The sequence below is a fragment of the Carassius auratus genome, unplaced genomic scaffold (assembly GCF_003368295.1).
Source record: "Carassius auratus strain Wakin unplaced genomic scaffold, ASM336829v1 scaf_tig00008846, whole genome shotgun sequence".
Lineage (NCBI taxonomy): Eukaryota > Metazoa > Chordata > Actinopteri > Cypriniformes > Cyprinidae > Carassius > Carassius auratus.
In genome coordinates, this window is record NW_020523980.1 from 62,713 (window position 1) to 78,915 (window position 16,203).

General features: G+C 47.9%; 1 protein-coding gene across 4 annotated transcripts; it reads right to left on the minus strand.

Annotated features, from left to right (window-relative positions):
• Positions 1–3,437: 3,437 nt before the first annotated feature.
• On the minus strand, positions 3,438–16,195 carry marf1 (meiosis regulator and mRNA stability factor 1). 4 transcript variants are annotated; one of them, XM_026245345.1, is made up of 25 exons: positions 16,041–16,195; positions 15,085–15,531; positions 14,788–14,923; positions 14,498–14,703; positions 14,300–14,417; positions 13,585–13,757; positions 12,861–13,298; positions 12,479–12,579; positions 10,697–10,810; positions 10,426–10,612; positions 10,079–10,257; positions 9,926–10,006; positions 9,597–9,830; positions 9,351–9,470; positions 9,029–9,210; positions 8,636–8,856; positions 8,389–8,531; positions 8,177–8,310; positions 7,520–7,722; positions 7,217–7,444; positions 6,891–7,124; positions 6,597–6,821; positions 6,450–6,510; positions 5,542–5,619; positions 5,138–5,469 (listed from the first exon to the last, which is right to left on the minus strand). In XM_026245345.1, exons 2-25 carry the CDS (start codon positions 15,520–15,522, stop codon positions 5,138–5,140), a joined length of 4,566 nt encoding a protein of 1,521 aa, XP_026101130.1. In that variant the 5' UTR covers positions 15,523–15,531; positions 16,041–16,195. The 4 variants fall into 4 exon arrangements, with proteins under 4 accessions (XP_026101131.1, XP_026101129.1, XP_026101132.1 ...); XM_026245346.1 differs by having other exon boundaries at positions 3,438–5,469; positions 14,498–14,923; positions 15,400–15,531; XM_026245344.1 differs by having other exon boundaries at positions 3,438–5,469; positions 14,498–14,923.
• Between the last annotated feature and the right edge of the window lie 8 nt (positions 16,196–16,203).

Genomic DNA, 16,203 nt, shown 5'->3' on the forward strand with positions numbered 1-16,203 from the left:
GTGAAAAAAAAAATCTTAAGCATTTATTGATCTTAGTTCATGTTAAATTCAACATTTACTAATACATTATTAAAATCAAAAGTTGCATCTGTTCAAATTCATTTCCGGTCCCGGTGTTAGGAGCACAGATCTCTCGGAACGAGCTGACGATCTCAATCAACAGGCTCGGTGTCGTCTCTGTAGAAAGGCTGTTCTTATGGTGCAGTCAATATGACAGCGCACGCCAAGCATCCACTTTAAGAATTGAAATAAATAGATTTACAACATTAAATGGGGGGTGAAATGCTATTTCATGAATACTGAGTTTTTTACACTGTTAAAGAGTTGGATTCCCATGCTAAACATGGACAAAGTTTCAAAAATTAAGTTGTACGTTTGAAGGAGTATTTTTGTTCCAAAAAAACTCTTCCGGTTTGTCACAAGTTTCGGAAAGTTTTTCTCTGTGTGACGTTAGATGGAGCGGAATTTCCTTATATGGGTCCTGAGGCACTTCTGCCGGAAGAGCGCGCTCCCGTATAGCAGAGCACTGAGAGCACAACAGACTTCACTGATCAGAGCCAGAGCGTCGCCAAATGTCACAAAAGAAGTGTGTTTTTGGTTGCCAGGGCAAGACAACCCTGCACAGATTACCAAAAGAGAAACAGCATTAAGGGACCAGTGGATGGAGTTTATTTTTACAGAGCATCAACGGAGTTGTGCAAGTGTTTGTGTTTGTTCCCTGCATTTCGGATTGCACATCGTTTATTTCTTAAGGATAATGCAGTCCCAACGGAAAAGGGTCACGATCGTGTGTTGGAACCGCAGGCGGTGAGTAAAACTGCTTAAAATATCTCTGTGTTGTTAACTTAGCTATCAGCACATAAGCACATCAAGTAAACAACATGCGATGTTGTCATCAAACTGCACTTTCCACATGTACAGTTAAAAAAAAAAAAAAAAAAAAAAAGACTACATAAAGTGGAACTTAGTCATTTTCCAAAACCGCTAAGCAAATATATACAGTACATCAGTACATACCACATAGCATACCGCCTTTGCTGATGCTGCTCTTGATGTTAAATTTCAGCCTCTGGATCTGTCACAGCTTCACATGCTCTCAACTCAAAAGCCTACTGGCGCTCGTGATTCTTTAGCTCCGCCCACACGTCACGCCTCTAGGCACTCGTGTTTTTCCGGGAAAAATCGGTACAGACTATCTTTCTCTTATAAATATAATAAAAATAAAGACTTTTTGGAGTTATGAAGGATGCAGTACTACTCTATAGGTACTCAAGATTAACAGGATATTGAGTGAAAACCAGCATTTCACCCCCGCTTTAAGAAAACGGGGGAAAGAACCGTTTCTGTCAGACGTGTCTGATTCGTGAACCGAGGAGCTGATGATACTGCGCATGTGTGATTCAGCGTGAAGCAGACCGACACTGAGCGTCTGAACTGAACTGATTCTGTGCTAGTGTTATGAGCGCGGGTAAACCGAAGGCTTGAATCAAGGGCAGTCATCGCCAATGACGTCATTACGTCGAGAGCAAAAGAACCGGTGAACCATTTTCTTCAACCGGTTTATTGAATCGAACTGTCAGAAAGAACTACTGTTGATCCGAAAACAGATGCAACCGGTTCTTGACTCGTGAACGAGTCATTATCTGGCTCAGCTCGGTGTTCATCTTCAGTTCTCTCTTCACAGCAGTTCAGTCAGTCACTGTTTGAGTAAATTAATTACTCCGGGATATTGGTTTATTTGAACTCAGAGGGAGTGTCAGTCACATTAAACAAGTTAACAGCTTAAGTCATTTGTGGATTAATGCGTATTAGAGACGCGAACTGTTTAAAACGATTGAGTTCGATTTGGTGAACTGGTTCAAAAAGATCCGGTTACATCGAATGATTTGTTCCTGAGCCGGATATCACAAACTGCTTTGTTTTGAACTCTCTCACACAGACACGGAAGAGAAGACAATGATGAATAAAGTCGTAGTTTTTGCTATTTTTGGACCAAAATGTATTTTCGATGCTTCAGAATATTCTAACTGACCCTCTGATGTCACATGGACTACTTTGATGATGTTTTTCTTACCTTTCTGGACATGGACAGTAGACCGTACACACAGCTTCAATGGAGGGACTGAGAGCTCTCGGACTAAATCTAAAATATCTTAAACTGTGTTCTGAAGATAAACGGAGGTCTCATGGGTTTGGAGTGAGTCATTTATGACGATTTTGCTATTTGGGTGAACTAACCCTTTAATGATACGCTAAGTAATAAACCAAAACTGCCAGTAGGTGGTGGTAAATCTCTTAATGATTAAGTCATTGAGTCATTTATTCATTCCTTTGATTTGTTCAAAAATCGTTCGTTTGACTCATTCAGGAGTGAAGTAAAGGGTTCTCTATGAATGGTTCATTGAATCATTAGGCTTGTTCGACTTGAAGCAGATCATCATTATCAGACCGATCGTGTGAGACAAAGAACCAAAAGAGCTTCGAGAGCAGACGACTCCTTGTGCTTCTGAATCACTCTCACAGTACTTTGATGTCACACACCGGTCGGTCGGTCTGATGGTGATGATGTCACACACCGGTCGGTCGGTCTGATGGTGATGATGTCACACACCGGTCGGTCGGTCTGATGGTGATGATGTCACATACCGGTCGGTCGGTCTGATGGTGATGTCACACACCGGTTGGTCGGTCTGATGGTGATGATGTCACACACCGGTCGGTCGGTCTGATGGTGATGATGTCACACACCGGTCGGTCGGTCTGATGGTGATGATGTCACACACCGGTCGGTCTAATTGTCATTAACATAACAATATCAGTTCATTTCCAAGTCTTTCTGTTAGTCAAACAATAACTAAACTCACATTATGTTTGTGATTGGGTGTTCGGTTTAGAAACAGTTCACTCAATCTTAGTTTCAAATTAAAAATAGATCAACTGTCAGATTCATGCATATCCCATGAGTTGCTACTTCATACATCATCAATACAAAACTGTGCTGAACTTTGACAAAAGGTGATTTTATAATGTTTGAATATAAATCTAAAAGCAAAACGCATCAAAAGGTCTGTATAATGGAGTGGAAACTCATGAGTTCTCCTCTGCAGCCATCTACTGCTTCTAGAGGGAATATCCTGACCGTTTCATTCTAGAGGTTTCCAACAGGTGTCAGAATTCCTAATCATTGCATATTGGCCCTAAATTAAAAATGAAAAAACCTTCTTTATAGTGAATTTTACATAAAATATTCCCATTTTTTATTAGTACAAAAATACCAAAAATTAAAAAAAATAATTCAAGCAGCAGCCAACACTGACCTTGCACCGCTGCGTGTCGTTTGAGAGGAACGTTCTTCCCAAACAGCTCGAACTAGACCATTAACAGCTGAGAAAACCATTGATACAGGCAGAGGCAAACAACTGAAACAGGACACCAAATGATGCTTGTGATATTTATTATACATGACAGAAATTTGGTCATTACATAGAAATAAAAAAAAAAAAAAAAAAAAAAATTTCTAACAGGACTTTCTGGTGGAGACTAAAATCATACAAGACCTCCAGTGTCTTGAGGCTGAACGTCCACGTTATTTCACATGAAGCTCATTAAGTTCAGTGAATGTCACAATCTGAGAGGCTTCTTGGTTCATTGTGGTTGTCTGACAGATGTGAGAGTGAACACACACACACACACACACACACACACACACACACACACACACACACACACACACGACGAACAGAGACGCTAAAGATGAGACACATGTACAACATGTCAGATTTCTGCTGGCCAATAAATGCTCTGTCTAAATCAAATATATCCATAAACAACATGAGGCCAAAGTTATGCAAACATGCATAAAATCACTGAGACATGTACTTCAGCTCAAGAGTTTCCGCTGGTAGCATTTTTAAAGGTTTCCAAAAACATTGACCAAAGAGAGCCACCCTTAAAAGAAACAAATGAATGCGTTCGACAGCCGTGGTACGGCACAGGTGAGCGTTCAGACACAGGACTCTGAGCTCCTCGTGTTGCTACGAGCCGAAAACGACCCTAAACAGAGCACATGCACACAATCCACCCACTGTGACCCAAAGCCGTTAGCAGAAGCGGAGTCCTGCGCCGGCGTCTCAAAGCTGATACAAACCATTGTAAAAGCCATCGAAGAGCCTCCGTGGAGAGCAAACCGCAACCGAACACACGAACTCAAGGTTCAAGTAAACAACCTTGGCATTTCCAGAGGAACAGTTACACTGAATTAGCATCATTTTGCCAAAATACATAAAAGAAGAAATGCAGTAAAAGCCTGCAGCTACTCAAAGGACTGCTTAGAAACAAGGGTTTATGCACCATGTGCATAGAACTAGCAAAGCAACTTCCGGACCACAAAAAAAACATCCGTAAAACAAACTGCCTCGGTCTGCAGAATATTAGGGTGTTTCTCTTCGGCCTGATGAACTTCTTCACGCAGACGCCAGCGAAACGGTGAGATGATTGTGAATCTCCTTCGAGATGAGCTGAGACGATCTTAAACTAAACACTTCCGTAAGAGTTTCAATAAACACAGACTTCATTCACAGTATGAACTTAAGCAATTTGAGACGGGCGGCTTTGACTAATCTATCAGTTAAAAGGGAGGAAGGCCCTTTGATAACAGGCTCTGGCTCTGAAAGAGACTTAACACAAAAGCATCTGTGAGTGTTTGAGATCTCGGATCGAAAAGAATAAAGTGAATTCCAGCAAACTCATTCTTCCATTTCATCAGAGGAAGCCCATGTGCTTCAAACAACACAAATAACATCTCAAACAAAGGCACGACAGCACATCTCAGCAGGAGGAAAGATTCACCGTAATGAAGGTTTGGAGAATTCACAGCAGCTCAGAGTGATGTCCAGCAATCAGCTGCGGTCCGCACTTTCAGGCCTCGACCGAACGGCTGCAGTAAAGAAAACAACATCCCGCGTGGAGGAACAGTGGCTTGGCTTGAGAGAAACACCAAACGAACATGAGGTCTGCTGCAGTCCAGACAAATCAAACTTTGAACAGTCATGATATTCACCACGCAGAACATGTGCTAGCCTCACAGAATAACACGTCACGCTGCACAAATATTCCTCCTCACGTGACGTGCTCCGCTTCAGACAGACAGGGCGGATGTGAAGGAGAAATTAGCTGCTAGTTTAACCTTGTTGCGTGCCGTTCGCCGGCCAGGGCTGTCTGTAACGCAGGTTTTCCTGCTCACTCCATGACCAGCAGCTGAAGTCATGAGAGGACCGTTGGCCGACTGAGGCTGCTGATCGTGAACCGGCTCTGGTTCAGACGGAGCGTGCGGATGAGGCTCGAAGCGGATCAGATCCCTGGGCTGCAGCTGCACCGGGTCGGGCCGAAGCTGAGGAGACGGGAGACAGGAGGGAACCGGAGCACACAGCAGATCCACAGGAGAACCCAGACACAGCAGCTCCATCTCACCTGCAGGACACACACAGATTCATTAGCTCCAGCGGATGACCGGTGCACAGGCTAACGATCGGCAGTCTTTACCGCTGGCGGGGCTTTCGGCTGACCGGGGCTCTTCATCAGGACACGGCTCGTCTGCAGTGACCGCAGGACTGGCACGAGCTACACACACACACACACACACACACACACACACACGAAGAGAGAGTGAGTACACTGGTCCATGGCACTTAGTTCTCAGCTTCGTAGGGTTTTTGGGAATGGAACGGTAGATATGCAGGGATCACAAGGATGGTGTACTGGTTGGTTATATCTGACCGATTGTGGTGGCCAGTCTGAGCAAAAATGCCAGGGACCTTTTTTTGTCCCAGTCCAGCCCTGGGGGTGACCCTTTTTTTTTTTAATGGTTGGGCGTTTTTATATTTAACTTCTTCTGGACTGATGCAACACCCGCTGAGTGCCATCAAACAACTTGAAAGATCAAAGAGAATTTAATTAATATAACTCCAACTGGATTCATCTGAAACAACACCCAAGATGCCGGGGGGGTAATTTATGGGCTAATTTTCAAACCCTGAGAACATTCACTGGATTCGGCTCAGGTCATCATCAGATCATGCAGGACAAGTTATTTCTTTTGCTTAGAACATCAGGGTCAGACGTGATCGTGTTTTGATCACCTGACACCTTGAATTATACTGAATGCACTCTTTATACCATCCAAGAGCATTCATCACATCTTCAGACAAAAATGATTAAATGTCTCCTTTTATGCTCCAAAGAAGAAAGTCGTACAGGTTTGGAAGCATGTGTTAGTGCAAGTAAATGACACAAATAATGATAATCTACAAAAAGAAGAAAGTGAGGCTTGAAGCTCTTTCACAAAGCCATTCAGTCATCACTGACTTGTACTTTCCTTTTTATATGAACAGGCACTTCACAGGAGTGACAGAAAAATGGAAGGAAAATAAATAAATAAAGGATTCTGCTACCTCTCATGTCGTTCTTCAGGACGATGATCTTTTTGTGACCGTGACCTTTAATCCAGACCACCTTTTCAAAACACAGAATGCATTCATCGAGAGGCATTCATGTGAGTGCGCTGAATCAAAAGAAAGCTAGTGCGAGTGTTCGGGCACCTGCGGTATAGCAGCCAGCAGATCCTCCAGCGTCTTATAGCCGTACGTCTGCGGCTGAAACTCTTGGCCGGTGTATTTGCTGAAGGCACCGCAGAACTCCGACAGGAAGATCTGGTTATAATGATACGTGTGCAGCAGCGCACGGATGCTGCGGGCAAACTGGTAGAGTTTGGTCAGCCTCACACGCTCCTCTGCGTCACCGTCATCATGCTCGCCTTCAGAGAGCTGCAGAAGAAGAAAGAAACGGTCAGCGTCAGGACAGAGCGAGTGCTGGACGCGTGCCGCGGCTCTCACCTGCAGCAGGTACGGCAGACTCTTCAGCAGCTCGTTCAGAGAGATGAAGCCGTACTCGCAAGAGTTGAGCGGCGCTCCATAGCTGAGCTCGTACTGCTTCCTCAGCTCCTCCACTCCGAGATGATCATGATCCTCAGGAAGTGACATCATCAGGGCCAGCAGCTGAGACGTCAAGGCACGCAGGGACTTCCTGTTAATCAGCTGCACCTCTTTCCCTTCGGGAGTGTCCACCACCTCGAGAGAGAGAGAGAGAGAGAGAGAGAGAGAGATATGCCAAAGATCATCTAAGGAGGCTTCTCAGTGCAATGAAATGAAATGACGTTCACCTTCACCACGTGGCAGAGTTTGTTGAGCAGGGCGGGCAGCGTGGCGGCGTCGTAGTCCTGCAGGCGGAGGCTGTAGCCAAACGTCTTGCTGTATTCACTCAGCAGCTGACTGACAGGAAGTGACGAGTCTCTCTGGGCCCGAAGCAGCTTCACCAGCTGAGCCACTAAAGCTTTGACGCGCTCCACCTCCGTCAGCGCCAGCAGCCGCTCCTCTCCACACTCCAGCACCTGACACACAAACACAGCGTGTCACAGACTCCTGCCGAGTGCTCGAGTACCTTCACATCTGCACCGTGTACAGACCAGAAGAATGTCTGGAATGGCCTCAAACAGCTCCATGAGTTTGGTGAAGCCGTAGTAGGAGAGCTTGCACTGGCGTCCGAAGTGGTGGTGATACGTGGGGATGAATTTGCTGAAGGGCATCCGGAAGTGCGGCTGATGTCTCAGAAGATCTACCACCTCCTTGCCAAACTGCCGTGTGCGCTCCAGCTCCTCCACCGTCCGCTCTGAGGGAGACAGACCCATTCAGCGGCTACACCATGGCCTAACCACTCACGACCACAACATTAGTGTACGAGTGTGTATAAGTGTATGAGTGTGTGCGCATCAAGTGTGTGCACGTGTGTGATAGTGCACGGGTGTGCGTGTAAGTGTATGGGTCTGTGTTAGTGTGCGGGTGTGCACGTGTGTGAGTATGAGAGTGTGCGTGTATGGGTGTGTGTGTGTTAGTGCGCTAGTGTACAGGTGTGCGCGCTAGTGTGTGTGTTAGTGTGCGGGTGTGCACGTGTGAGTATGAGAGTGCGCGTGTGAGTGTACGGGTGTGTACAACGGTGACAAAGAGAGAAACGGTTCTGACTGTCTGCACTTTTTGTCATATAAGACCCTAACATTGGGTGTGAATGGATGAACGGTTCGTGTTACATGAATGCGTGACGCAGCGTATTCGCAGCAGTGCTTCACCTCTCTTAGGAACAGAGATGAGCGTGTCAGCATCCTGCTGAGAGACCGTGATCGTTGTGTCTGGAATCTCAGCCAGCAGGTCCATCAGATCACACATCCCATAATCCACCACCTGCCAGTTCCTGGAGAAACACCTGACACAAACAGATCAGGATGAAGCAGTTAGCCTCATGCTTCAGCAGCACAGAGAGATGCTGTACAGAGATCCTCACCAGTGATACGCCTGCGTGAAGTCCCTGATCACCACCTGTTTACTGGCCTGAAACTTCAGCAGCTTCAGCAGGTCTTGAGTGAAGCGTTTGATTTGAGCACGATGGGTCAATGTCAACAAACGCTTGGAGCCTAAACCCAGGATCTGCACACACACACACACACACACATATTTTAAACTGGCTGAGGAATGTAAGAGAATGTCAAACAGATGTTAGCGTGTGTGTGTGCTTGTGTTCACATTCAGACCTGCAGCACGTGAGGAACGGCCTCCAGCAGCTCCAGCAGTTTGGAGTACCCGTAGTCGGACACACGGCACTGCTTGGCAAAATGGTGGTGATACGCTGGAATGAACTTTGTGATGGGCACCAGACAGGACGGCTGGTTCTTCATCAGATCCACCATCTCTCGGCTGAACTGGATCAGCTGTGGGTTCCCGACCGGACTCTTACTGCGCTGCAGCCACGGATCTGACAAACACACAGAAACAAACTCACACACACGTGGAATGGGACATTATATAGACTTCCATTGTTTTCAAATACAGAGTTATACACTTTTAACCTCAACCCATTCCTACCCCCTGCTCACTTCTGAGTACAGATTTGTCCCCAAAATATGGTTAAGCAGGTACACACACACCTGCGTTTGGTGGCGGGGGTTTGTTGTGAATCCACTTGATGATCTTGAAGCCGTTCTGGGCCGTTACGATAGTGACTCCAGGGATGCAGGTGATGAGGTGCTCTAACGGGACGCTTCCCTCCAGCTTCCCCTCCTCTGCTACGGGTAAAGGACTGAACTCTGCTGCATAGCACTCTGGGAAACTGTACAGAGAAAGAACGGTCACGTGTGCTAAAGAGATTAAAAATACCAATGAAATAAAGTAGGTTTAGAAAAGAATCAGCCCCTTTGAAATAATCACACGTTGTTGCTTTGTGTGTGTGTGTGTGTGTGTGTGTGTTACCTGAGCAGCGGCACCGTTCCCTCGTGACTCTGCAGTAAACTGTGGACATGAGCAGCCAGAACTTTTAGAGACACCAGCACAAACGGGATCACGTAAGAATCCGGATCAAAATCAGATTCACTGAAACCAGAAGAGAAACATCATAAGTTCAGAACTTCCTCTCCAGCCCAAAAAGAGCTTTTACTGAAACTAAACAGCAAACATGAAAATCTGCAACTTGATGAATACACGTGTGCCCAGATTCACCTGAAGTCCTGCTGAGTGCAGTGTTGTCTGCAGACGGGCTCGTGGTACTCCAGCTCCTCGAACAGAACTGGACTGGCGGTGCTGGAGCTGTTGTGAGAGTGTGCGGATCCTAGCGGGCTCTGACGGGCCTGAGTGCTGGACAGCAGACACACCAGCCGCCCGCCGCCCTGCTCACGCACACACACCACCTCCGGCAGCCGGTACAGATCACTGACCACCAGCTTCCGACCGAACCTGCAGCACACACACACACACACACACACACACACACAGATCAGGAGTCGAGTCAAACACACGAGAGCACACGCATGTCTGAGCACGTCACTCACTTCCTCTCGTACGTCTCTGTGAACTTGTAGAGAGGCAGGCAGTTGGCCGGAGCGTCCTGCAGGATGTTGATGATCTCTGAGCTGAGGAACAAACACAGTCAGATCTAGGACAGGAAAAGAGAACGGAGAACAGAAGCAGAGCCTGTGGGATACCTGAGGCAGGTGAGAGATTTGTTACTGGCTCCGGTGACGAGAGACACATGAATCCTCTTGCTACCGATTTTATAGCGATGCAGCAGACTGACGGCGCCGATGGCCTGCTGGAGCGAACTCATGTGAACCCGTGCTTTCAGCTGATAGTCAGTGTGAGGACTCAGATCCACACTCTTCACCTGAGAGAGAGAGAGAGAGAGAGAGAGAGAGAGAGAGAGAGAGAGAGAGAGAGAGAGAGAGAGAGAGAGAGAGAGAGAGAGAGAGAGAGAGAGAGAGAGAGAGAGAGAGAGAGAGATGAACGAAACTCCTAATGCACTCAGGTTTTGAATTTGTGAAAAGCAACTCACTCTGCCATGTTTAGCAAACACGTCTCGTAGTATTTGCTGCAGGTCCTTGCGTGACATCCTGTAGTCCAGATTAGTGACCTGAACGTCCACTCCATCAGAGAAGGGCTCGGCCAGGCCATCGGTGCAGATGCTGGGGGACGGAGCGGTCAGCGGAGACGAGCGGTTCGACAGGCACGGGGACGCGCTCCTGAAGAGAGCAGAGACCAACCAACACGTGACAAGAATGCAAGAGAGATTTATAAAGTGTTTAAAGATCATGTGATTTACTAACCGTGATGACCATGAGCTCTGAGAGAGCATCATGGGACTGAAGTTCCGCTGCAAACTTAGTTTACTGAATGCTGAAGGAGTGCTGACCTGAAACATCTGGCCAGGAGAGTCCCGCCTTCACACACACACACACACACACACACACACACACCAGCATCCAATTACAAACACTTCACAATCTCAGAGCTCATTTAATAATAATAATTATAATAATAATGCTGTCAAAGTTATATTTTAATTATATATTTATTTTTGTTTAAATGCAGTATTGGACCTGGTCCCAAACACACTCTCTAGTAATGACCGGGAGAATGGTCGAGGGTTATGATCAGGCAAGAGGTGGGACCGTGTAAATATTGGAGCAGGTTTCCAGAGGAGGGGAAAATTAAGGAGTGGAAGGAGGTTTTGATCGGCCAGTTAGGAAGATTTAGCTTTGTTTCACACAACTAATCTGTGTTGGCTTCTGCTTGAAGATGCAGCAGCCGCAGGAATGACAGACTCCACCCGCGTCGCTGCCAGGGTTTGTACATGTGGGGTGGAGTTATCAAAATAGGGGCGAGGCCTTGTTGGGGAAGGGGTGTGTTTGTTTTGCTGCATTAACAGTTTTTCCAAAATCTGATCTCTGTGTGTGTTGTGTGTGTGTGTGTGTGTGTGTGTGTGTGCACGTGAGAGAGCAAGCGTGTGTGTACAGGTGCTTTTCAATGAAATGGAATGTTATGGAAAAATTTAATTTACTTCAATAATTCAACTCAAATTGTGAAACTCATGTATTAAAAAAAAAAAATTTGTGCGCATCTTTCTTCCACACTTTTTCCTTCCACTCAACTTTGTTAACATGCTTGGATACAGCACTCTGAACACTTGTGAACAGCCAGCTTCTTTGGTAATGAATGTTTGTGACTCCTTGTGAAGAGTGTCAATGATTGTCTTCTGATCATCCGTCAGATCAACAGTCTTCCTCATGATTGTGGAGCCTAGTGAACCAAACTGAGACCATTGTGAAGGCTCACGAAACCTTTGCAGGTGTTTTGAGTTGATTGGCATGTCACCATATTCTAATTTGTTGAGATTTGTTCCGATTTGTGAATTGGTGGGTTTTTGTTAAATGTGAGCCAAAATTAAATCACAATTAAAAGAACCAAAGACTTAAACTACTTCAGTCTGTGTGCACTGAAATTATTTAATACACGAGTTTCACAATTTGAGTTTATTAAAATAAAACCACTCACAACATTCTAACTTATTGAGAAGCACCTGTATGTGTGAGTGTACGTGTGTGAGAGAGAGAAGAGTGTGTGTGTGTGTCCGTTGGGGAATTAACCCTGAATGCACACCAACTCACGGAGACTTGTGTAACTGTGGGGACCTAAATTGAGGTCCCCATAGGTACAAAAGCTTATAAATCATCCAGAATGGATTTATTTATTTGAGATTGTAAAAAAAAAAAAAAAAAAAAAGGGTAGGAGGTTTTCTGTGAGGAGTAGGTTTAGGTGTAGAGGGATGGAAAATACACAAATGTGCTCTGCCTAAGAATCCCAGCGGTACGGTGGTCACTCGAAGGGGCACAGATTGAACTAAAGAATGTTTAAACCGAACAGTAGAGCGTTTTTCAGTGTGTTTGGCTGAATGCATTTTATGATGAAATTGAACAGAAATGAAAATGTCAAGTTAGCAATGCTTGGAACTGTGTGAGGCGCGATCACTTGGATTTTAGCCTTATAAAACTGTGGAGACAACTTTGTCGCTTTGATTTGTGGTCATATGCATGTGTGTGTTGGGTTACCTGCGGCTGCGCTGCGGCGGCTCTGCCGGTTTAACGGCTGCACACAGGACCGGGAGACTCTGGGGAGAGGCAGTCGCAGGACGGGTCACAGCACTCACAGCCTGCAGCAAACACACACACAGCGCTGACTTAAACACACACGAACACACGGCCGATTCCCAATGAGGCGAGAGACAGGAATGTGACGGGGAGGACAGATGAAGACAGAGGAAGATGAGTCTCAGCAGCGGCACACGCCACAGGTCAGACAGCAGCGGGACGGCGGCAGGACGAGCAGCGCAAGCAGGGCAAGCGGCAGCACAATGAGAAGGGCATGAGAAGAGGAAGCGTGCGATTGGAGGATGATGGGGAGGAGGCGGGCAGAGGCGGGTACACAGCTGACCTGGGGGAGGGGTTTCATCACAGGGCTGCATGAGGAGGCGTGGCCTGCTCTCCTGGGACTATACGGGCGCTCGGGGGCGTGGCTTCCGCCCTGGCATGAGCGAGATGCCCGCCGCAGGCGACGGGGCGAGTGCGGCTTCTCCACGGGCAGGAAGACCGAAGAGGAGGAGGCGGCAGGAGGCCGGCGCTCCTCTTCCTCCTCCGGGCCGTCGGGAGAGAAGGACAGCACGATTCGGTGGCCCAGGACGTCTTCGTTCTCCATGCGCTTGCGGGCGCGCTCGGCTGCATCAGTGCTGGCGAACCGGAGCACGGCGCAGCTGCCCGACACACCCAACACCTTCCCTCCACAGTTATTGGAGAGCCGCTGCAGCCGGTTGGCCACTGCTTTGGTGTCGCGGTGCGTGGGGAGGCGGTGCACAAACAGAAGGCTGAAACTGGGCTGAGGAGCACACACACAAACAGCACTCTGGGAGATCTGAGATGGTGCTGGAGTTCAGCGTCTAGCCCGCCGCTGACAGCTTTAACTCTCTACCAACCCCAATAAAATCTCAGAGCATGGAGTCAGACAGTGAACGACTTTACGATCACATGATTACAGCAGCAGCATCCAAACACTGCGCTGCATTCAAACAGAAACACCAGCCGGCCGGTCTCTGCATTCATCAAACCAGTGTTCACCTGTAGGAAACGCAGTCAGGAACAGAGAGTGAGGTGTGGCGGCTGACCTGAGATTTGACGATCATCCCGGGAGGAAGGTCTGAGACGAACTCCTCGAAAGCGGCGCGCAGGTGTGCATGCTGCAGCAGGGCAGACGAGGCCTGGCTCTTGTGGACCAGAATCACCTGGAACCCGTGTCGATGCCGCAGGTCACTCAGCTCACTGGCGAAGTTCACGTCCGCTGTGTGGAGGACAGAGAGCGCTGACATTAGAACGACTGGATTCGGTTTCGTGTTTTACATGAGGCCAGCTTACAGTGTTTGTAACTAGGCTGTGTTTGAATCAGTCTTAATGTTGTCTCTAACCCTTATTAGATTGAAGGGTCACTGCTGCTGGTGTGTCTAGTCTACCTGAAACCAGTTCATCACTGTGTGTTTGCGGTCAGTTCAGTCTAGTTTTGACAGGAGCAGCTAAAGCTTTACACTTTTCCACATTTGGAAATCCTGCTTCCTCCTAATGTCCTCAGGTTACTCAGGAGATCATGTTTCTGATCACAGGTGAAGGAGGACGCTCATGACGTTCATCTGTGTGACGCCAGAAGTTCAGAACGAGAACCTTCTTTTTAATAAAGGTTTAGTTTTGCTGGAGGAAGTAAAGCGGATTTATTTGACTCATTATAAATCAAGCACTTTCATCCAAAGAGATAAACAACAATCTGATTCGTCATCATGTAATCCCATCAAATATAAGAACCCCAGTTTTTTCACGTTTGCAGACACGTACATGAGACAACGATGACTGTGGCGGGAGCGGCGTGGGTCTCTGCGAATCGCCGGAGGCTCTGACGCAGTTTGTCATCTGCTGCATTCTTGGCGGTGGCATTAATGTGTGCGACGGTCACCTGAGCGAGAACAGAGAAGCCGTGAAGAAACGCTCTCCTGAAGAGGAACAGCAGTCACAGCACAGTGAACACTAATGCACCTGGCAGTTGTTGAGCTCCTGGATGACGGCCTTGTTCTCCTTGTTGATGTCACACACACAGATGAACTCGGCCTCGCGGTGTCCCTGGAAGAAGCGCTCTCGGAGTCTCTGCACTACGGTCGCCGCCGAGCGTCCGCTGGGAACCGCACAGTTCTCGATGTCCCAGAACACCCCGATGGGTGGCAGTGTTTCGGTCTCCAGAGGACCTGCGACACAGAGAGACACACTCCAAACACACTCCACAGGCACAACTTCAAGAGTCAAAACGTGTGTTTTGTGTGTGTACGGACCGTATTTCTGTGTGGTTTTGCCGAAATGGACCCCCAGCAGACCGTCAGACGATGCGCCCGTCACACCACAGCCGTTGCACACAGGGACAGGTGGAGGGATGTTCGGCCAGACCTTCTCCGAGTCAACATGTAAACTCTGAAAGCAGAAGAGACTGATGTTAGATTTCAGCGCAGAATCCACCCGACAGCCCTACAGTGAGTTTTACCACATTTCTGCCTCGCCCTCAGTCAGTCGAGGCTGTGCTTTACTGAGGAACGAAGGATGTGCTCCCAAAAACAGTAGTGCGATACACCAACCTTTCTCCAGCAGTCCTGCAAACAGTGAACGCCCTTCACACACTGCGGTGCGCGGCCCACACTCAGGTGCAGAGAGCAGAGGTGAGAGGGTGAGGACGGGTCACCGTGAGAGAGAGAGGGCACTCTGTGGCACAGACAGACGCCCGGCGGGGCACAGGTGTGCTGCTGCCTCAGACCCCCGCAGCAGGGCGCTCCCACAGACCCGGCGTGAGGAAGGGTGTTTGTCTGAGAGAGACACAGAGGAAAGCCTCCACCCGCTTCAGCACAACCCTGCTGCAGGTGGATGCTGGCCTCACAGCGGGAACACACGCTTACACTGAGGCGGCCCGGCCCAAGACACGGCGGAGAACCGGTGCTGTGGAGGCGAGGAAGAGGAAGAAGAGGAGGAGGAGGAGGAGGGACGTCCTTCAGCTCCAGGACCGGATCACGGACCTCCATGGAGTCGCTCTAGAGAAACACACACACACAGAGGCCTTGAGAACACACAAATGTGCTCGTAGATCACTTTCGCGCTGCATCGCATTTCTGACGAGATTCCACACAAACACAGCAGCAGGTTTAAATCTTCAGGAGCGTCTCAGCAGGTGAGAGAACACCTGAGCATCGCACCTGTCTGCCATCAGCACCGCACTGACCTCAGATCAGCGACAAACACACGAGAAAAACACCAGCAAAGCAATCCGACAGACGACACGGGCCGCCAATCAGTCGAATCAAAGCTAATGAGCCTCACATGACACTCTAAAGAACGGATTGCTTTACGCGCTGCTGTTTGCTCCAGATTTTCTGTCAGTGTTTGTTTTTGTTCGCGCGACTGCCGTGTTCCGCGCGCTGCCTGTCAGTCACCGTTTACGGGTTCGTGGAAACACCATCAGACACATGAAATAGTCCTTTGTGACGAAAATCGGACAATGTATTGCTTTAAATAAGGACATTTTGAATTAAACAAAGCTCACCTTCTCGCGCCGGCCGCAGTGTCTCGGAGTCTCCCTGGTTACCAGACTTCCGACTGATCGGTGCCGTAAACCAACGCTGATGTCGTAAAATGAGCATTGTTTACACCAGAGCGGAAGCGGTTTGCAGCGCTTTTTTCTATTGTGTAAAAATATTGGCTATGTA

Bases quoted from the DNA above. Each gene is read 5' to 3' on its own strand.
- marf1 (XM_026245344.1), bottom strand. From the start codon at position 15,522: ATGGAGGTCCGTGATCCGGTCCTGGAGCTGAAGGACGTCCCTCCTCCT. The intron at 7,445-7,519 runs GTCTGTACACGG...TTTGTGTGTCAG, and splicing joins CCATTCCAGACATTCTTCTG to GTGCTGGAGTGTGGAGAGGA. The intron at 7,125-7,216 runs GTGAACGTCATT...CTCTCTCTCGAG, and splicing joins AACTCTGCCACGTGGTGAAG to GTGGTGGACACTCCCGAAGG.